The sequence below is a fragment of the Salvia hispanica genome, chromosome 4 (assembly GCF_023119035.1).
Source record: "Salvia hispanica cultivar TCC Black 2014 chromosome 4, UniMelb_Shisp_WGS_1.0, whole genome shotgun sequence".
In the NCBI taxonomy this organism is placed as follows: domain Eukaryota; kingdom Viridiplantae; phylum Streptophyta; class Magnoliopsida; order Lamiales; family Lamiaceae; genus Salvia; species Salvia hispanica.
The window spans coordinates 48,861,748-48,882,191 of NC_062968.1; the positions used below are offsets into that span (position 1 = coordinate 48,861,748).

At 35.0% G+C, this 20,444-nt stretch overlaps 4 protein-coding genes and 1 long non-coding RNA gene across 9 annotated transcripts in view; 4 read left to right on the forward strand and 1 right to left on the reverse strand.

Moving 5' to 3' along the window:
• The window catches only part of LOC125221295 (homeobox-leucine zipper protein REVOLUTA-like), a 4,603-nt gene extending 4,081 nt beyond the window's left edge, over positions 1 to 522 (forward strand). Inside the window, exon 13 of the mRNA XM_048123418.1 lies at positions 420 to 522. Within this exon, the coding sequence (XP_047979375.1) occupies positions 420 to 522 (103 nt within the window). The remainder of the gene's footprint in view (positions 1 to 419) is intronic.
• A 1,925-nt stretch (positions 523 to 2,447) lies between these two features.
• On the forward strand, positions 2,448 to 5,842 carry LOC125222430 (ruBisCO large subunit-binding protein subunit alpha-like). The gene is made up of 8 exons (XM_048125035.1): positions 2,448 to 2,607; positions 2,702 to 2,882; positions 3,483 to 3,604; positions 3,768 to 3,975; positions 4,100 to 4,245; positions 4,397 to 4,703; positions 4,850 to 5,301; positions 5,379 to 5,842. Exons 1-8 carry the CDS (start codon positions 2,551 to 2,553, stop codon positions 5,673 to 5,675), a joined length of 1,770 nt encoding a protein of 589 aa, XP_047980992.1. The 5' UTR covers positions 2,448 to 2,550; the 3' UTR covers positions 5,676 to 5,842.
• A 3,004-nt stretch (positions 5,843 to 8,846) lies between these two features.
• On the forward strand, positions 8,847 to 10,599 carry LOC125222431 (beta-amyrin 28-monooxygenase-like). Its single transcript, XM_048125036.1, has 4 exons — positions 8,847 to 9,330; positions 9,422 to 9,862; positions 9,951 to 10,120; positions 10,255 to 10,599. The coding sequence occupies exons 1-4, from the start codon at positions 8,847 to 8,849 to the stop codon at positions 10,552 to 10,554; spliced, it is 1,395 nt and encodes a 464-aa protein (XP_047980993.1). The 3' UTR covers positions 10,555 to 10,599.
• A 2,407-nt stretch (positions 10,600 to 13,006) lies between these two features.
• On the reverse strand, positions 13,007 to 15,580 carry LOC125220102. The gene is made up of 2 exons (XR_007176294.1): positions 14,532 to 15,580; positions 13,007 to 13,502 (listed from the first exon to the last, which is right to left on the reverse strand). It is a non-coding gene; the product is annotated as an uncharacterized LOC125220102 (long non-coding RNA).
• A 2,062-nt stretch (positions 15,581 to 17,642) lies between these two features.
• On the forward strand, positions 17,643 to 20,287 carry LOC125219043 (SNF1-related protein kinase regulatory subunit beta-3-like). Of its 5 annotated transcripts, none has more exons than XM_048120893.1 (4): positions 17,643 to 17,765; positions 18,161 to 18,199; positions 19,534 to 19,585; positions 19,657 to 20,287. In XM_048120893.1, exons 3-4 carry the CDS (start codon positions 19,559 to 19,561, stop codon positions 19,969 to 19,971), a joined length of 342 nt encoding a protein of 113 aa, XP_047976850.1. In that variant the 5' UTR covers positions 17,643 to 17,765; positions 18,161 to 18,199; positions 19,534 to 19,558; the 3' UTR covers positions 19,972 to 20,287. The 5 variants fall into 5 exon arrangements, with proteins under 5 accessions (XP_047976850.1, XP_047976853.1, XP_047976854.1 ...); XM_048120896.1 differs by having other exon boundaries at positions 17,650 to 17,765; positions 17,998 to 18,199; XM_048120897.1 differs by having other exon boundaries at positions 17,650 to 17,765; positions 18,102 to 18,199.
• Positions 20,288 to 20,444: the final 157 nt, after the last annotated feature.

Genomic DNA, 20,444 nt, shown 5'->3' on the forward strand with positions numbered 1-20,444 from the left:
AAACTTCAAGCGTTCATGACCATTTTAGTTCATAATATGTGTTATTTAGTTCAATTATAAAGCTCATCCGTTTCAATTAAATTCAATATTTTGTTAACTATTTACTTCAATGTAGAGTATATTTATTTCACTGTAAAGCATGTTTGCTTCACTATAATTCACAGATACGATCATTCTAAAATTCAAAATTACGAAACACGTGAAAAGAAAATAGAAATTTAGCTTTATTAATAAGCAAAGATCTCACTTTATTACTCATAAATTTATAAAATACAAAGAATATATCAATAATACCCAGCCAACCACAACAAATCGCTACTACTACTACTATGAATCATAAAAATCCATACATAAAAGGGGGAAAAATACAGCAATTCTAGTTTCAGTGATTCAAATCACTCAATTCAATGCTTGAGCAGCGCGGCGGCGGATAGGAGAACTGACGCGGCGACGGCGGTTCCGGAGATCGACAACGACAATGAATCTCCGGAGACGGATTCTGGAGCCGGTGCCGGAGCCTGAGCTGAAGCGGTGGCAGCGAATGCCGAGATCGCGACGGCGGCATACGCTAGCATTGCGGCAACCTTGTTGAAGCTAATTTGAGCCATCGGCGAGCGGTGTAGGTTAGCAGAATGATCGTATTTCAGAATTGAATTCATATAGCAATTCAGACTATTCACGATGAAGGACGATCGATCAGGAATCGAATATGGAAATCACGCTTGACGAATGATTAGAACTCAGGAAATCACGAACGAGATGAACAAATCTGGAATCATGATAAATCTGAAATCTGGAATCAGATCGTGATCAAATCCAGATGATTAACGACCAGGAATCGTGAATTTTGGAAGAAATCATAAGTTTGAAAGAAATCATGAATCATGAATGAGCTGAGCTAAATTTGGTGAAAATACACAAATATGGTAATGGTGAAGAAATCGTAAATTTGAATTAATTTCCAAAAATGCCCTTGGGTTATATCTAAGCAATATGATTATTTAAGCCATAGGATTAATTTAAAGTATAAAAATGTGTGGCTGAGATGTATTCTCTAGTTATACCCTTAAAATTAGTTAAGCATTGATCACTCCTCTATATATATGTATATATCTATGTCTAATTTTTGTTTTTTATAACATTTTTTAGCTGGACTTTCTCATATTTCATTTCTACCAATTTGGGCCCGTCAAGATTTGAGCCATAATTAGCCACATATCTCATATGTTCCCTCTTGTTTAGTATACTAGAATTGACCCAAGAATTGATCCAAATATTATACAGAGTATAAAATAAAGACTTTGACTTAATAGAATTATAGATTGATAAATTTATCCCTCTAAGTGGAAATGTGGAAAGGTGAAAAAGTGAAAAGGTGGGGCAAATATGTAGAACTAAGTCCATTTTTTGGTGCACTTTTCAATGCACACCCAAATCTTACTTATTCAAGATTCAATTTTTCCTCAATTGGCATGAATAGTGCGGATCTCACCTCAATTATAAGAGTGGAAAGTGAACATAAGAATTGGCCCAATTCTTCCCGGGCCAATTTTTTCAAAGTGAACACACCCTAGTATAAGGCTAGTCACTTTTAGTACCTACAGTAATTAATAATTATCGTGATGGTTTATATAATTACTAGTATTACTATGAGAATAAACATGATGTGTTGAGGGGATGAGAAGCTGGGCCGGTGTAAGTTGGAAGCAAAGTTAAAATATCGGATCGAATGCCATATAATATGTCTGATAAGCTTGAAAATATTAGAAAAGCTCACTGCTCACATTTTTTTGACATCGTATTTGATAAGCTTGAAAGTGTTTCACACGGACCCGCTCTTTTTTAAGTGATCCGCTACTTTTATATGAAAGTAAGCAAGCCAAATGAGACAAAATCCTAAGTCCTAACCATCCTCCCTTGGTATAGGATTCTTACTCTTCATGTGTGTATTTTATAACCAAATACCCTAAAGCCCATTTTCACTAGCCCAATTTTGTAACCAAACACAAATCCTAGTTCAGTTTCATAGAAATTGTTTTTAGACTTACAAATTTATCAAACATACTCTAAATAATTTAATGTGAAAATGTGAAAATAATTATGGAGAATTTTATCGGTGTGAAAAGTATTACATATTTTTTATGGAGAGACTAAAAAAGATAAAATTAGAAGACGTATATGGAATGAGAGTGTATTTTAAAAGTGACTTGTATGGAATGAGAGTGTATTTTAAAAGTTGTAAAAGTATTCCAGTGAATATATATTTTGACTGCAATGAGAAAAATTTGAACTTTGTAATTCGGTGGTGTATATATTTACTATCATCAAAATGTTTTAGAACTAGAAAAATAAATGTAGTAACAAGATTATAAAGAGAAATTGTTTAGTTTCGTATTTTGTGAGTAAATAGAATTGAAATTGAATAGTGAGAGAAGCTTCTGGAAGCTAAACATCTCTGTCGCGCACACACTCTAAGCCCTAGTTTGTCAACTAAACCCCTAACAAGAAACTCCATTTCTTCTTCATTCCCCAAACCTCGCAAAAACAGAAATGGCGTCTGCAAACACAATCTCGACCGCCTCCATCCTCCCTTCCTCATCTAAACAGGTGCTGCACTTACATACACTTGTCTATGACTTTGTATTTTGTTTGGTTTGTTTTCTATGTATGTTAATGTATTTATTCATTTGTGCTTATATAGAATGGGTTGAAGAATAGGAAGGTGAAGCAGCTATTGCAGCAGGGGCAGAAGCAGTCCAGGAATCGCTTTGTGGTGAAGGCCAATGCTAAGGAGATCGCCTTTGATCAGAAATCGCGCTCTGCAATGCAGTCCGGGATCGATAAGCTCGCCAACGCTGTCGGCCTCACTCTTGGTCCCAGGGGTAATTACTGGAGAACTGGTGTTGTTATCCTCACCGCAGTTTCATTGAATTTGTGACTTTTATCAACCACTGGAGCTGTTGGTTTTGGTATTTGCTGTTTGTCTTTGTTTTTCGCTTTATTATGAGATGGGGAGCGAGAAAAATGATGTTTTTTTGTTTCTATACGATTGATCTCCACCTTGATGATCGGGCAGATTGGCAGAAGATTGTAACTGTTGTATGTGGCATTGAATGTCGATGTTTTAGGCTTCATTACATAGTAGAGTTTTGTTAGTGTCGTCTGCTTGTTTGAAAATAGTAATACTTGTGGAATCGTCCAAACTTTATCCTGTGAAGCATTTTTGTAGACCGAGTAGGGACAGCAGATTTCATTGTCTGACGATTTCAAACAACGCTAACTTATTTGAAATATATCCAATATTTTTCAAATGGTGTGCTAGGCAATGTAAGCTGCTGGTACAATTTTTTTTTCTTTCTTTTTTTCTGTTCTTTGCTAGTATGTGCTCTGCACATTCTGGCTGCTGGTGTCTAAAAGCATGTCCTGCTTTGTTGCTCTTTTGTGTTGTTACACCCAGTTTAAGTTTTTTTAACTGTGTGTAGGAAGGAATGTTGTCTTGGATGAGTTTGGGTCCCCTAAGGTGGTCAATGATGGGGTTACAATTGCACGTGCCATTGAGTTGCCTGATGCTATGGAAAATGCCGGCGCTGCTCTGATTAGGGAGGTTAGTTCTTTATCTTTTGTCTTCTCCGTTCTTGGAAAATCAGTTACTATATTAGCATTCTTGTACATCAAAGCAAGCCACTTGTTTGGCTGATTTTTACCAAATATCCAGACCTCTCCTTTTGTTATTCAATTTCTTACTGAGTGCGCATGTTATGTTGAAGGTTGCTAGCAAGACAAATGATTCCGCCGGTGATGGGACTACCACTGCATCTGTTCTTGCACGTGAAGTTATCAAACTTGGCCTGCTCAGTGTTACATCGGGTGCCAACGCAGTTGCTGTGAAGAAAGGAATTGAGAAAACCGTACAGGGTTTAGTTGATGAGCTCGAAAAGAAGGCTAGGCCAGTCAAGGGCCGGGATGATATTAAAGGTATTTTGCATTCATGAGGTTGCACCTGTGAACTTCGTGTGGTCTTCTTCTAATGATGTCACCACTCTCTATAAAAAAAGAATTAGTAGTTTCTATACTAAAAGTTTGTTTTTGTTGCTTGCAGCCATTGCATCCATCTCTGCTGGGAATGATGAGATAATTGGGACAATGATTGCTGATGCGATTGACAAGGTTGGACCGGATGGCGTTCTGTCCATTGAGTCATCATCCTCCTTTGAGACCACTGTCGATGTAGAAGAAGGAATGGAGGTGTGCATCAAGGGTTTTCTTCTTCTTGACGTGCATTGCTCTCTGCTATTACAGTTTTTGGGTGTTTTGGGGGAGGGGTGCTTGCCCTTAACATGTCATGTTTTAATCTTGCTTAAAGTACTTGACCAATGCTGGTATTTTCTAATCACAGATTGACAGAGGATATATCTCTCCGCAATTTGTCACAAACCCAGAGAAGCTGACTGTTGAGTTCGAGAATGCTAGGGTATTAGTTACAGACCAGAAGATCTCAGCAATCAAGGACATCATTCCTTTGTTAGAGAAAACCACCCAGTTAAGGGCACCTTTACTCATTATTGCTGAAGATGTCACTGGAGAAGCTTTGGCAACCCTCGTTGTAAACAAGCTCCGAGGTGTCGTAAATGTGGCAGCCATCAAAGCCCCTGGATTTGGAGAACGGAGGAAAGCTCTTCTTCAAGATATTGCCATTTTGACTGGTATGTGTGACATATCTGTGAATGTGTGTAGTGAAAACAGAGGGGGTTCCACAGGAGAAGAACTGCAGTCGAGCATAGAAACATCATTTATTGTATTTGTTGAGGATCTCGTGCAAAATTTTTAGTTCAGTTTTGCTGTGTTGCAGGGGCTGAGTATCAAGCTACTGATTTGGGATTGCGTGTGGAAGACACTGATATTGACCAGCTGGGTATTGCTAGAAAAATAACCATCTCCAAGGACTCGACTACAGTAATTGCCGATGCTGCATCCAAGGATGAGCTGCAGGCTAGAATTGCTCAACTTAAACGGGAGCTTTCTGAGACTGATTCTGTTTACGACTCCGAGAAACTTGCTGAGAGAATTGCCAAGCTGTCTGGTGGTGTTGCTGTTATCAAAGTTGGTGCTGCAACAGAGACTGAGCTTGAGGACTGCAAGCTCCGTATTGAAGATGCCAAAAATGCAACATTTGCTGCCATTGAGGAAGGAATTGTGCCCGGTGGCGGAGCTGCGTTGGTGCATCTCTCAACTTTCGTCCCAGAGATCAAGGACAAGCTTGACGATGCTGATGAGCGACTTGGTGCTGATATCATACAAAAGGTGACGACTGCTTCACTTCTTTAGTAGCGACTGCATGAAATGAGAATGTATTCATGAATTTTGATATGTAATTGCAGGCTTTAGTAGCGCCGGCAGCTTTAATTGCCCAAAATGCTGGGGTGGAAGGCGAGGTAGTTGTGGAGAAAGTGAGGGCCAATGAATGGGAGTTTGGTTACAATGCGCTTACTGATTCGTACGAGAACTTGGTAGAGTCTGGAGTGATTGACCCAGCCAAGGTGACGAGATGCGCCCTGCAAAACGCAGCTTCAGTTGCTGGAATGGTGCTCACAACACAAGCCATTGTGGTCGAGAAAGCCAAGCCTAAGGCAGCAGCCGCTGCCGGTCAGCCACCTGCAGGCAGCTATGCAGTCTAATCTGGGAATAATTTTAGAAGGATTTAGTGTACTATTTAAGGAGAGGGATTGTTTTGGGTGTGTTTTAAGCGAGCTGAGTTTCATATATTGGTCGACAACATTCAACTTGATAAAAATGGCTTCAAATTGTAATGTTAGATAATAAAATGACTCTTGGCATTCTGCCACTCTAGCTGTTTCAAAATACTAGTACGAATGAAGAAATATTTTACTTTATTGACAATTCGGATAATTAATGTTTAAAATGGGAATCGAATTGAGCCAAAATGTTTATATAGTGGCTTTATTGCATGCAAAATATTTTTATTTGGATCAAATTTGATTTTATATATGGTTGTGTGAAAATACAATAAATTTGGAAAGGTCCACGTGGCTTCTAAAAATATCTACATGTACTGTGTCTATTAAAAGTGAGCATCACTATTTGATTTCCAATTGGTTATAGAATTTCAACTCAATTATTGCAAAAACTAGTTCCATCTGATCTCAACTTATATCATGGGATAGAGGTGGGGGACACTCAAATATTATTTGTTTTAGTTTTATAATTTCCAGTTTGGACAAGCCAGCAATCACTATTTACATGTCAGTTTCTCTCATTAATCCGTATGGGATAGCAAATAGTGCTCATTGGTCTTTCGTATATCTCACTTTTTTTTATTTCTTCCTTTAATTGGCTACTTTTATTTACTTTTATTTCAATTTTAACAATACATGTTTTCTTAAAATTGGTTAGTGGCTTTGTTTAATAGTATCTAAGTAACATCAAAACATCAAGTTTATATATTATGTGTGTAAAACTTACCATCTAATCAAGTTCATACCGTTCAATATAAATCAAATAATATGCCCACAAATTTTTTATTCTTTTTTATCGTCAATGAAGAAGGTCCCATACTTTTCTTTAGAATGCTTGTGCTAGTTTTACTGTTGGAATCAAATGGAGAAGCCGAAACTTTAAGGAATTACGTTTGTGTGAAAGCTACTGCAATTGAATGCCATGGTCCCATGATTTCCAGTTCCCATCATTCGTAAATCAATTAATTAAATTAAAAGTTATAAATATAAAAAGAAATTACAAATAAGAATTGGTAAAAAGAAAAAAAAAAGTGAACAACATAATTTTCAATTTAGAAATTCTTTAAAAAAAAGTGGGTTAATGATGAGTATTCTAACTAGTGAAACCTCCAACCTATTAATTAAGTGAATGTTTGATAGGCATGTTAAATTAATATAAGATGGGTTTTAAGATAAGGATATGTCATCTCACTTTTTTGGACTGTTAAATAATCTACCATTTTGAACTAATTCGCCCCGAGCCTTAGTGGGCGAGTATGAGCTTTGATGGCCTAACATGGACCTTATTTATATACCAAACACTCAAATAACCTATATAACTCATATATCTTGTCTTATCTAGGCTACCAAACAAGATAGGTGGAAGCATTTTACCGATTGAACTGTTTCATCGTTAATATTTCTATAGTCACATTCTCTTCCATAAATTGATCGCATATACTACCAATTAATTAAAAATACTCCATACGCCATTTACTCTTCATTAACAAATCATCTAATATATCATCACTAAAAAAAACTTACTTTTAAAGACAAAAATTAAGATGCAATTACGTACTAGTGTTTGAAATTGTTTAAAAATACCATAATTTATAATGCAAAAGAGTTTTTAGACAAGGATAAATCATCTTAATCTTATCCACTAATTTTAGTTGGAACACTAAAAATAAAGAGGCTTTATGAAGTATTGGTGATATAGTTAAACACACAAATTAACATCATTAATAGCATTAAAAAGTATGTTTAATGTAGTGCATATAGTACCATTTGGTTGGTTGAAGGTTAACAATTCCCACTACACACTGATAATCATGCCATGCATATAGTACCATTTGGTTGGTTGAAGGTTAACAATTCCCACTACACACTGATAATCATGCCATGACCTAAATCTATAGAAGGTCAGCATTTCCCACTATGCAATATTGGTAATGCTGTTTATCTTCAACACGAAATTAATGATGGCAAGGATTGATTAAGCGCATCATTTCAATGTATATGTCACACATTTCTGTGCCAAAATTTGAAAATTGAAACTATTAAGTGATAGGGGGCTCGGCTGCACCACTACCAACAGAAACTCGTGACTAAAGCTTCAATCTCGAGAGTAAAGCATGTATCATTATCATACAAGGACAAAATCAATAAATCAGCATTACTTGAGAGCAGTAGCAATGGGGCCGATCGCAGCCCCCCCCCCCCCATCGGCTCCCATCGGCCTCCATTGTGGAGAGGGAGCCGATGATCACTCTTTTCGGCTTCCACGCCTCAGCCGATGCATCGGCGGTTCTCTTTCTCTCTTTTTTTTTTTAATTCATTTTTTATACTTTATATATACTCCATTCCCCACCAATTATTCACATTTAATCTCATTTTATTTTATCTCACTCTACATTATACTTCTCTTTAGTCACAATATTTTTAATGTTTTTATCAATATTTTTAGTTTATTTTTTTTAGTATTTTTTATAAATGTAGGCTTTTTAATGAAATTTGTTTTTTATTACGTTGTCTTTAATTTATTTTTCTTGCTATTTTATATCATTTTATTTCAGACTAACAATTATAAGTAAAATAATAAAATATTGTTGATGTGGAAATGAGATGGACTCTGGAATAGACTCTCATTGCAGGGAGATAAGCTCTGAGATGGGTCTGCTAATGTGGCAGGAAAAAATGTAAATAGGCTCTGAGATGGGCTCCGGAGATATGTCACCATTGCTAGTGGTCTAAGAACATCTCCAACCATTTATACAAAACTCAAACTTATTTTAGTGTAAATATCACATTAAATATGATTTTACTTCAACTATTTACACTAAACTCAAATTTGAATATTCTCTATAATGTGATTTTTTACTCGTAAAAATTGAATTTTTTTTTTTTGTTTGAGCTTAGTGTAAACCTAAAGATAAGGTATTTTTTTTCTTAAAAACCAAAAATGAGATTAGTTTTGGATTACTATTGGAGCTAATTACCTATCCCATTTTAGGTTTTAGTGTACAGTTGGAGATGGTGTAATCGCAAATTCCATTATCTTAGCTCTCTATATATTTCATTTCACACATTGATAGAAGCAATTCAAACACAACAATGGATATTACAGTTTTGAGCATTGCAGCTTTTGTGATAATAATTTTGGAGGTTTTACGAAGGAGGTTAAGAAATAGGGCGCTGAATCTGCCTCCGGGAAGCTACGGATGGCCGATTCTGGGTGAAACGGTGGAGTTCTTCCGCGCTGGAGTGGATGGAGAGCCGGAGAGGTTTGTGATGAAGAGAGTGGAGAAATACAATTCTCAAGTTTTCAAGAGTCATATAATGGGGGAGAAGGTGGTGTTCATGTGTGGAGCTGCAGGTAACAAATTCTTGTTCAGCAATGAGAACAAGACGGTTACAGTTTGGTGGCCGAGCTCCGTCAGGAAGCTGCTGGGGCAGTGCGTCTCCACCACCGCAGGAGAAGAAGGCTGCCTCATGAGGAAGATGGTGTCATATTTCGTCAGCCCCGACGCTTTCACAAAGCTTTACATCAACAGAATAAATATGGTTTCCCAACACCATATCAAGACTCACTGGCAAGGTATGTATATAAAATCGTGTGGCTGAGATTTGGTCTCTGGTTTGGTTGTAAAATGCATATGCATGTGTTATTAATTACTGTTTGTGCTTAGGTAAACATGAGGTCAAAGTGTTCCCTACGATCAAGCAATACACGTTTGAGCTAGCGTGTAGGCTTTTCATGGGGCTTGAAGATGAGGAGCATATTGGGAAGCTTGCTACTATGTTTAATATATTTCTGAAAGGGATAATCTCAATTCCTATTAATTTTCCTGGGACGAGATTCTGGAAAGGAAAGATAGCTACAAGGGCTATCAAGGAGGAACTGCTCAAGATAGTGAGAGCAAGGAAAGTTAGTTCGGAGCAGAAAGTAGACCTTCTGTCTCATCTACTAAACACCCCAGATGAGAACGGCAAGTACATGTCTGAGTCAGTGATTGTCAACAACATCCTCATGCTTCTTTTCGCTGGACACGACACCTCCAGTGTTGCGATAACTATAGCGATGAAGTGGCTCGCCGAACGCCCTGATATTTATGACAACGTCTTCAAAGGTATATATTTGCTCTCTATTTTTCTTTATTAATTTGTACTCCATGTGTTTTTGTTTTTTAATTAATGAACGATTGGAGATGTCGTCAGAGCACGAGGATATAGGAGAGTCTGTGCAGTGGGAGGACTTGCAGAAGATGAAGTACACGTGGAGCGTGGTGTGTGAAGCAATGAGGCTGGCACCACCGGTCATTGGTGCTTTCAGGGAAGCCTTGACGGACATAAGCTACGGTGGCTACCACATTCCCAAGGGCTCCAAGGTATAAAAGTATAAAGAGAATAAAAAACAGAGAGATTGATATTTCTATTTTAAGAAATGTGTGACTGATGAAGTATGGAGTATAAAGTAGTAAATGATGCATGGTTATTAATTATGTTTGTTTGTTGTTTTTAGTTGTATTGGAGCGCCAACAGCACCCATATGGACCCGAGCTATTTTACTAGCAACACCAAGTTTGATCCATCTAGATTTGAAGAGGCACTGGGGCCGGCCCCCTACACGTATGTGGCGTTTGGTGGGGGGCCAAGGATGTGCCTAGGGAAAGAGTTTGCTAGGCTCGAGATACTACTATTTTTGCATAATGTGGTGAAAAGATATAGGTGGAAACTCGTCAATCCTCATGAGAAAGTTGTATGTGATCCAATGCCCACACCACTCTATGGTCTTCCAGTTTATCTCCAACCTCATGTCTAGTTGCATTGTTTTTGGCAAACGACTAAGAAATCATGTTTCTCTTAATTTGGTTTCATAATAAACTTATTCGATGTTTTCATTTAAAATCTTGATTTGACATTATGCTATTTTAACGGTGTTAATTGCATTCCATTTTTTATACTCCGTCAGTTCCAGAAAATAAGGACAATTTCTTTTTTCATCCATTCCATAAAATTGTTTCATTTCCATGTATGGAAACTTCTCTTAAACTCTTTACATAAAATTATTTCATTTCCATGTATTGAAACTTCTCTTAAACTCTTTACATATACATCAATTTATTTACAACTTATATCATTAGGGTCTCCATTAAACACTAATAATATTAAAAGTCTCCATATCCAATTATGCATTAATACCTACGCTGTCCCAAATGTCCTTATTTTTTGGGACAAAGGGAGTATATCTGTATCCAATTTTTCAATATATGCTTTATAATTCGCAAAATTTAATTGATTGAATTTATATGAAAATATTTTTGTCGAAATGAAAGGAAGAAATCTTTATAAAATCTCAAAGTTAATAAATAAAGATGAATCCATTTAATATTCACTAATTATATACTCCCATTGCAACAACAAAAAAATTTATTAAGGACATTTTCTTAAAGCAATTAAATACACTCATTTGTGTTTCTAAATTTATAACCAATGCTTCAAAAAGTGTTCTTATAGTTGGTGTCCCAATTAAAATTATAGGACGCAAATGGAAGCGTTCTAAAAAATAAAAGATTTTAAGTTAATTACTTTTTAATTTAGAAATGTTTTATTTGCGTCCTAAATTGTTATGCTTTTTTTAAAAAACAATCGACGCAAATAAATTGGATCTCAATCTTTTATCCTTAAAAGTTAAGTTTTTTTTGTAGTGACCTTCTATCCCTTAAAATAGCTTTTTTTAAATTGTGGTTTGTCATAAAAGAGGCTAATTTCTATTTTTTAAGGTTTTTCCTCTAACGAAAAGATCAATTTTTTTTATTAATAATATTTTAATTATATATTTTATTTCTCATGTTTTACTAAATTTACATTAACATTTGTGTCATAATTTCTAAACACGAACCGATTGAAAAATTGACCATCATGAAGAATTCAAAATTCAAAATTCAAAATGTACTCTCTTTGTCCCATTAAAGATGACTCAATTTTTGTTTTGGTTTGTCCCCCTACCAAGATCACTCATTACGGAAACACATTTTTCTTTACCCCTTTTTTTTATATTTACTTTACTCTCTTCATTTCACTAACAGAATAAAGTTGCATAAATTCTCATGTCATCCAAGGAAGAGGTCATCTTCCTTGAAACGGAGAGAGCAAGAAGAAGACGCATGTTGTTCAATAAACCAAATTTCAGCGCACGTGATCCCTTTAAAAGTAAACCTCGAAAACTCTGCCACTTTAAACCTTCACAGTAGAAAAGAAACTCTCGAATGATGGCAACTCAAAGATTTTCATTGTACACTATATAAGATTCAATACCAAAATCTAAATATTTTACTTACCGTCCCACAAAAATATGAACACGTGATATGGCATGAGAATAATAATAAAATTGATAAAGTAAAAAATAGAAGGAAAAAAGTTGTTAAAGTAGTGTTAGTGAATAATATGACCCGCATTTATTAGTAATATTAAATTAAGATAACTTTCCATTTAGAATGCACATATTTTTATGGCACGAAGGAAGTATATTTATTAGGAGTTTGGTACCGAAGGAGTACTTAACGGTAAAAAGCAGTATCTTTGGCTATGGGTTTGGAGTTTGGAGGCAAATTATGGTAGGCATCTAACACATACCCACCGTCAATATAGCATCATAATCTACAAAATAACCCATCACCACATCGCCTGATTTTTGTTAAATTCATAGCTAAGAACTTGGGTTAATTGCACTAATGACTCAGATCTTCACGAACACATATCTAAATCTAAATTAAAAAAAAAATCTTAATTAAACAGAAAAGTCCATAGACCATAGTTATTGTTCAACTAAAACTGAGTTGACCAATCAAAACTAAAGGAAAAAAGGACAGATTGTGTGGAATCAATTAAGGCTTGCACTAGTGGTACTATTAATCGAATACACCACAGATGAACCAGGACCCAGATAGATGCCTTCTATATTTTGGTGGATCCCTCTATATAAAGTATTCCCCCGTATATAAGTATATAAACATGTAGTAAAATATTTGAATTATTGAGATAGAAGGAATGAAAACAAATGAATTAATTCCCATTTCCAGTAAATTGATGGCGAACAGTTACAAAAATGGTCTTATAAATATGCTATTTCCACCTCTTTAATTAATTCCCATTTACCCTACATTTATATCAGTAGTTTGTAAGATATTTTAGAATGATATTAAGTGAGAATTGCTGTTTCCAATCACCTATATCAATCAATCAATGTTTGAGAGAGAGATACAAATTTGAACTTTACAACGACATAAATTCTACTCGTATATTATTTGGAAGTGCCATGCAATATGAACATTATTTGAAGTTGGAGTTTGAGAAGGGGAGCGCCTGTTAGATTTGATCGATCTCTACTTACAAATAAGGCTTTGATCACTACTTGAAAGTCCTCCAAGAGCAACACCTACAAACGATCTCTTCTTACCTATATTATATATATGTTGAGAGATTGAAAGAGGAGTTACGTTGATTAGGGTTAATGTTCGCAGCGTGTGGACAAATTACAACACGTACGTACATCTGAATATACATCAAAATGTCGGCAGAATCATATAAATACTCGATAGTATTTATTAACATTTGAAATTCATTTGATGATAGACTGCATCTCCTCTTGCCCATATGCTTTGTGGGGTTGCCCTTTCTGTACGATTCAAACTCATATTAAATTCAATGTTTGAAAAATCTATTGCAACATTACACAACATAACCTCTCACTTGTTAATCTGTAACAACCTGCAAAATTAAACAAAAACTAAGAACTCATTAGTCTCAGACATGATATCTAATTCTATGTTGCCTCCTTCAACATAGATTCATCTCATATTGTCAACAACATAAGATCATATATAGCTAGTCCACTAGGACAACATTGATGAACTCGTTTATATCAATTAAAATCATACACGAATAATATCCTCCATTACTTCAATGAATTGTCATTCAAATGATAGTAGTTACAAACGTTGTAAAGCAATGGTGTTTTCCATTAAGAAGAACAAGTTACTGATTGTCAAGCTTCATTTTTCATACTATCTTTTACCAAGAAGGCTTCTCTCCATGAAGAATAACAAGTTGATGAGCTGCCGAATATTTCAAGTAGTTTTGAGAATATTAATAGTATATCTTAAAATTTGATGACCAAGTAAGAATTAAGAATGCAATCAGAGCAAATTAAGTACAGTACTGCTAAAGTCAAGCTGGTTCAACTCATTCACTGTAATTTTAAGCAATAAAATTGCAACAATTAGAAGCAGTTAAATTGCCAAGCGTAAAGTGCACAAATCTTTTGGGAATGACATACTAGTAACTTTCCAATTTGGGTGTTCATCCTACTACCAAGCAGCCTCAGTGTGAGTGAGCTAGAATATGGGCAAAGGGGAAAATTGACTGACCAACAACTGGAATAACAGGATCTTGATTTCAATAACAAAACTAGCTAGGCTGGCGCTGCAAGAAAAAAGCTCAACAAGTGGAAGGCAAATACTACACATTTATGTTATGAATGAAGGGGTCACTGAGGATAAGCCTAGAGATGGGGAAGTGTACAATCAGAGCAACTTGCAAACTGCAGTCGATGTGTAACAGAATAGTAGGTCCACCTACCTCCTTTTCACTCATATATTACTATCATGCTACCCTTTTTCACCATCTACTGAATTTGGACTAATTAAAAATGATCAAGGAGCCAATGATGTAATTATGCAAAGTATTTTGATTAAATGAATTGAAAACAAATATACACATATAACCAGATTTTCTCACCTCTAATTTCAACTTCTTTCCCAAAGACTGCTCTTTTAATTGTTGCCATACCAGGAGATATAATTCTGCTAAAATTGAAAATCAGATGTAAATACAAAAGTGGAGGAAAGACAAACATTATACCATAAATAATTCCAGCCCTTTATGATAAAATCTTGGATATCCAAATTTCTGAAGAAAAAGAATAGGAAAAGGAGTTGCATCAAAAATTCAAAACTTTTTTCTGTGGCAGAAGAATAATCAGCAGTGATTCAGTAAAGTTTCCATACCAGTCAAATCCAAAAGAGAGAGAAAGAGACTGACTATGTAGAAGAATTTTTAAAATACTACTCCACTAGCTAGTATTGAGTTTCCCAGAAAAAAATAAAAGGCCAAGTCCCACCTGACAGAAACCATACAAACTAGGGAAGATTGAGTTTTTAGCACGACGGTTTCTAGTCATTTATTGCCGATGCAGCATCATCAAGATTCTCACCATTCAAAGCTAGCTTTCACAGAGAGAGATGATGGTATGGTAATTGGTAGGTATCAACTAAGCAGGCACCATGCTTTTGCATGTGAATCTTGATGATGCTACACCAGAAAACAACAACTGTATCTGTATTTCTACCCAACAGATCCCTCCACCAAATCTCCAACAAACAACACCTATAAATTTAATGGGACTCCCAAAAATATTTTCTTTACAAAGATGCAAGAGTATTTCATATTGTGTGTGTATTTGGAATGGAGAGATACAAGCTGATATTTATAGGCGCATTAGAATCAAAGCCACCAGCAACGATGCAGATGTGGCTCATTACACTCACAGCAAAAAGAATTACTGTGACATCATCAAACAAGAATCTCTAGTTTTCAACTCCATTTTCAGACAACAAAAATAGAGTTGTCAAAAAATAGAAAGAGGTGAATAGTGTGGTTTAGTGGTGAAGAGCATAAATAGGTGAATCTATTTTTGTAAAAGAAAAATAGAAATAAATTCCATTTCAAACTCAATTTTTCTTGTTTTCTATTCCAGATTTGCCAGATTCCGCAACCAATTAACCTTATCTTAATTTTATAATTCACCGAAAGGAAAAATTAAAGATGATTAGAGATATAGTAGTTAATTGACAAAGACAAAAAAAATGAGTGATTGAGAAGATAATGACTATGAGAAAAAATAAGTGATCAGCATCTTTGAAAGAAAGGGAAATGCGCTAAGAAAACGATGCGAAGAATATAGACTTGGCCTTGTTTTGTTTTTAATTTAAAAAAAAAAAGAAAAAGAAAAAAAGATGATGTTGGAGCACACGTCTGAGGACTGGGATCTGTGAAGTTTAGTGGTAAGAAATACTACTACGAGTTTATGAAAAGAAGATGATGAAAAAGGAGCGGAGGTAGGTCAAGCAACTCAATAATATTCTCTTAAAAATCCATAAAAAACTAGAAATTAAAATTGAACATTCCAAATATAAAAGAAAAATATTTGTAATGTTTTAGAACGCGATGGCGGAATGGATTTGCTTTGCAATATTCACTAACACAACTAATTGATCAAAGACATGAAAATCTAATTAATAAAAATAATGTTTCCTAGTGATCTTATCTAATTAATAATTTAATACTAACATTATTTAAATCATTTAACACAATATTAGCCCAAATCATTCACGTTTTCACATTTTATGAGATTTCACTCGGTCACTATGAAAATCACTTTCTCTATCCTAAAATAATAAACTCTCAATTATAGGATTAATCGTCTTCATATTAATTCAAATAATATGCAACGCAAATAATTCATCGACAGAATTAAAATCCTAAACATGAATTTTACGATTACATGATTTATTGTTCAGATTATCCAAAAAATCACCGATTACTTGCACTTCTTCATAAGACTTTCTTGAAATTCAACCATGGATCTTCTGAACTATTCCGAAACTCAAATTAAAGTAGAGTATCTTTTTTGTGTGAACAGAATTTATAGAAACTCATAGGTTTCATCCTAAAACCAATTGGTGATAAGAAAAGAAGCTTATGAAACTTAAATAGTGGTTTCAGTTCTCTCTTTAACACCAATATGAGACAGTTATATTTTTATACTCTCTATGGCCCAAAAAAATGAGTACATATTGAACAGCACGAGAATTAATACATTATTGATAAAGCAAGAAAGGTGAGGAGAGAATATTTGGAAAGACATGAGAATTAATGCATTATTGGTAAAACAAGAAAGATGGAAAGACGTATAGTTAAAATAGTGTTAGTCGATAGTGATATCCACATTATTATTAGTGTTTAGTGGTAGCCCCTAGTGGTATAAATCGTAAATAAATTGATATATATGAGTAATGCGTTGGCGATAACTTTACATAAATGGAATGACTATTTTTATGGGACAGACGGAAAAAGAAAATGTCTCTATTTTTATGGGATATAGGGAGTTTTTAGTTTCAATTGCCAACAATCTCCCTCAAACCCTTCAAGATGTGAATTTGAACTTTTTCCTAATTAGTTAGACTACCGATCCAAATTTTTTCTAAAACGGTTGAACCACGTGCCTAAATTTATAGTCCAAATTCTAAAATACCTAATTGGTTATGCACATTTAAAATTTGGTACATTATGTAGCACATGTATTTATCGAATCTCCATAACTACATTTTAAAAGGTCACATGTTATATTTGAGGTAAAGCATTGAAAAATACAATGAAATTATGCATCACCTTTTTTTCATATGTCATGAAATCGGACAATTTTTTTTTTTTTTTTGACCACAGGTGTACCGAACCCACCTTCGGCGGAATCCGACTAATCCTGCTCGACCAAATCATCTAATCCTGCTCGATCGGGTTTGCGGATTAAGGTCGAAAGTCTCCCAGCGGGTGGTGGGATTTGAACACGTGACCTCAAGGTCACCACAGTTCCGCACTGACAACCGCGCTACTACCCGTCGGACAAAATTGATTCACCTAATTTTGTCAATTTAGTTTGGGCTGCATACCTACGACACATCAGCCCAATCTAATGGACGTGCATTGCTGCTAATTCACATAATTTCACCTACTTTTGGCCCAATCATACTCTCTCCGCAATCAAAACAATTTTTTTTAATCAATTTAGTACAGAAAATTATAAACAGATGCAGGAAAGCAAAACAAATGTGATTTTCTCTCGAAAACGGAAGCATTGAGATTTCATACATATTCAGTAGTCAATTAAATCTATTTATTAGAGGATTTCAGTTGGTAAGAAACTTTCAATTGCAAATTTTATTTGTAATTTCTATCCAATCTCTTAAAACACTTTTTGTGTCATTCCTTTTTTGCAATTGTTGTGAAATCTTAGCTTTCTTCACCGACTTCTTCTTTGGCGATTTTCTTATCAATTTTTTTATGTTGGTTGAGGGGTTTGAAGTTATATGCACACAAATGAAGCTACTCTTCCAGAATTTGTTATTCTTTCCTTCATTTTTTGTAGTGAATTTCTCGGCGTCTTGAAATTTGACCTGAGAGGGCTTTCTCAATCGTCTTAATTTATAATGAGATACTTCCATTAATTGCATGGATAATTTTCTTATAAAGGTATAATTTTTCCACCCTGTTATGCATTAATTACTGAGCGCAGAAGTTGATTGTCGCAGTTGATCGTGAATTGAAGCGGCCGAGCCTATTTTTATCAGGTTCATACTGATTCCGTAATTGGGTTATCTACATTTGATCTCAATAGTTTTATAATTAAGCGGTTATTTGGCAGTAGTTCCTTGTGACTTGGTTGTTTGATTTGCTTTTTATATGTTTATCCTCTATATGTGTGTATGCGTGTGTTTGTGGCATTTTGCTAGGCTAATGGAATGCTGATATTTCTGGATGTCATGTTATCATATTTCTAGAATGTTAAGGCTCAACCAAGGCTAAAATGCAGATGATATTGAGTTATAGTACTACATAATCTTCCCTTACTTGTCATTAGTTTACTGTGTTTATCTGCCAAGTGTTGTGTTTGTATTTTGTAGCGTGATCATGAACACCATATATGATTTAGATTTGATACTATATGCTTGAATACTATCAAACTTGACCATACACATTCAATACACTTATCCTATAGATTTGTGTTGTATTTATTGAGTTCTCCTATCATCGTGGAATGATTTAAATCCTAGATGATACCCAAATATCAGATTACATCCTGCCTTTTGAAGTGATGAATCTTATTAAGATGCAACTGGGTGAACCAGGCACAGGTGAATTAAAATTGTAATGTTAAAACTATAAGGCCCTTCTTGGTATGATGAAATGGAATGATGGAATGAAATATGATTCCTATTTCCATTCTATTCATTTGTTTGGTACGATAGAATGAAAATGCAAAGAAATTTGTCATTTCTTTCCACCCTCATTTCATTCTATCATACCAAGAAGGGCCTAATAGTAGGTAATATGATAGCAGCACATTAGATTTAATTGAGTTTGTGTTGCTCTCCCGAATGAATAGGAAAAATGTGTCTTGTGCTGAATGTAATTTTGGAGTTTTTCTATCATATCTTTTTTCCTTTCCATGAGCTTGCCTTGATTGATATATTTGATATAATGGAATTTAATGATCGACAACTTTAAAGACCCATTGACCCAAATATGTTATTACTACTTGTTGAACCAAGTGAATACTATCTGTACTCCTTGCGTCTCGATTCTTTCAAAACATTGTTTGCTCTATAATTAAGGATATGAAAGTATGCTCTTATTTGCTATATTCGATCTGATTCTAGGATCTCATCTTTGCAATTGTTGCTGAGGTAAATACAAGTTAGCTACAGCCCATAAATAGATGTAAAACTTGTACTTCTCCATTTATTTTAAAATGCTCTATACCTATAAAAAAACCCAAATGATAAATTGAGATTCAGAGGTAAATTTTGGGCAATATATTGCATAGCAATGTTTTATTGATATTTCAACCATGTTAGGGGATCTAATTCTGAATGCTCATGGAACATCATTGTGATACTTGCAGGGTCTGCGGTCTCTGTTAAGATACAATGAACAATCAATATGGAGAAGATCAAGTAAGTTGAGAAACACTGGTGTCATGTTATCTGACCAAACAAACTGCTCCTTAAATGTGATTCTTTTACAGGATCAAGTGAGTGTTGCTGGATTTGATGTTCCTAACTCGCCAGAAGCAAGTTACAATAATGTCTACCCTGGAAGTGACGATGATGGGAGAGAACCACCTACGCTACCCCCTCACCTGCAACACACCTTGCTAAACTATAAAAGGAATAGTGATCCTTGTGGACCATCCCTCCCATCTCCACAGAATGTCAATTTAAATCATCTGTACATTGAGAACAGAGAACCTCCAAGATCGGTGGTGGCGCTTGGTGTTTCGCATCGCTTTCGTTCAAAATTTGTCACTGTTGTGCTCTATAAACCTGTTCCAAGAAGGTGAAAAGGTGACAGGTAATTTGTGTAAAGACTACTCGTTATGTTGGCCGTTTATGTATCTGTGTTGATTATAGCGTGCTGTAGAAAACTAGCCAAATCCGAATTTTATCCGTAGAAGGTGCTTATTTATGCCTGCTATGTCGAGATTCCTATGTGTTCCATACCTATATTTGATTACAAATGACAGAAATCCTAGAGTTATGAAGTGAGTTGTCTAGTGCATGCTTAAACTTTGCTGTAACTTTCTGGGTTGTGTTTTTTCATTACATTGTATATAGAGATCTTAAATGTTGATAAGTTAAAAGTTTGGTCCGTTTCAAGATACTACTCCTAATTTAATTATGTAATGCATCGACTTCTTTGATACTTATGTATTCATTATCTGACTAGTAAATAACAAGAAATATGCAGACTGTGAAAATGGACTTTACTACAGCATAGGAATTTGAAAATTTGAATCCATATTTGATCAATGGA

Excerpts from the sequence above, each read along its gene's own strand:
- LOC125222431 (XM_048125036.1), top strand. The coding sequence starts at position 8,847 with ATGGATATTACAGTTTTGAGCATTGCAGCTTTTGTGATAATAATTTTG. Across the intron at positions 9,331-9,421 it reads TATCAAGACTCACTGGCAAG|GTAAACATGAGGTCAAAGTG; the intron begins GTATGTATATAA and ends GTTTGTGCTTAG. Across the intron at positions 9,863-9,950 it reads TTATGACAACGTCTTCAAAG|AGCACGAGGATATAGGAGAG; the intron begins GTATATATTTGC and ends AGATGTCGTCAG.
- LOC125219043 (XM_048120893.1), top strand. The coding sequence starts at position 19,559 with ATGAACAATCAATATGGAGAAGATCAA. Across the intron at positions 19,586-19,656 it reads ATCAATATGGAGAAGATCAA|GATCAAGTGAGTGTTGCTGG; the intron begins GTAAGTTGAGAA and ends ATTCTTTTACAG.
- LOC125222430 (XM_048125035.1), top strand. The coding sequence starts at position 2,551 with ATGGCGTCTGCAAACACAATCTCGACCGCCTCCATCCTCCCTTCCTCA. Across the intron at positions 2,883-3,482 it reads CCTCACTCTTGGTCCCAGGG|GAAGGAATGTTGTCTTGGAT; the intron begins GTAATTACTGGA and ends AACTGTGTGTAG. Across the intron at positions 4,704-4,849 it reads AGATATTGCCATTTTGACTG|GGGCTGAGTATCAAGCTACT; the intron begins GTATGTGTGACA and ends GCTGTGTTGCAG.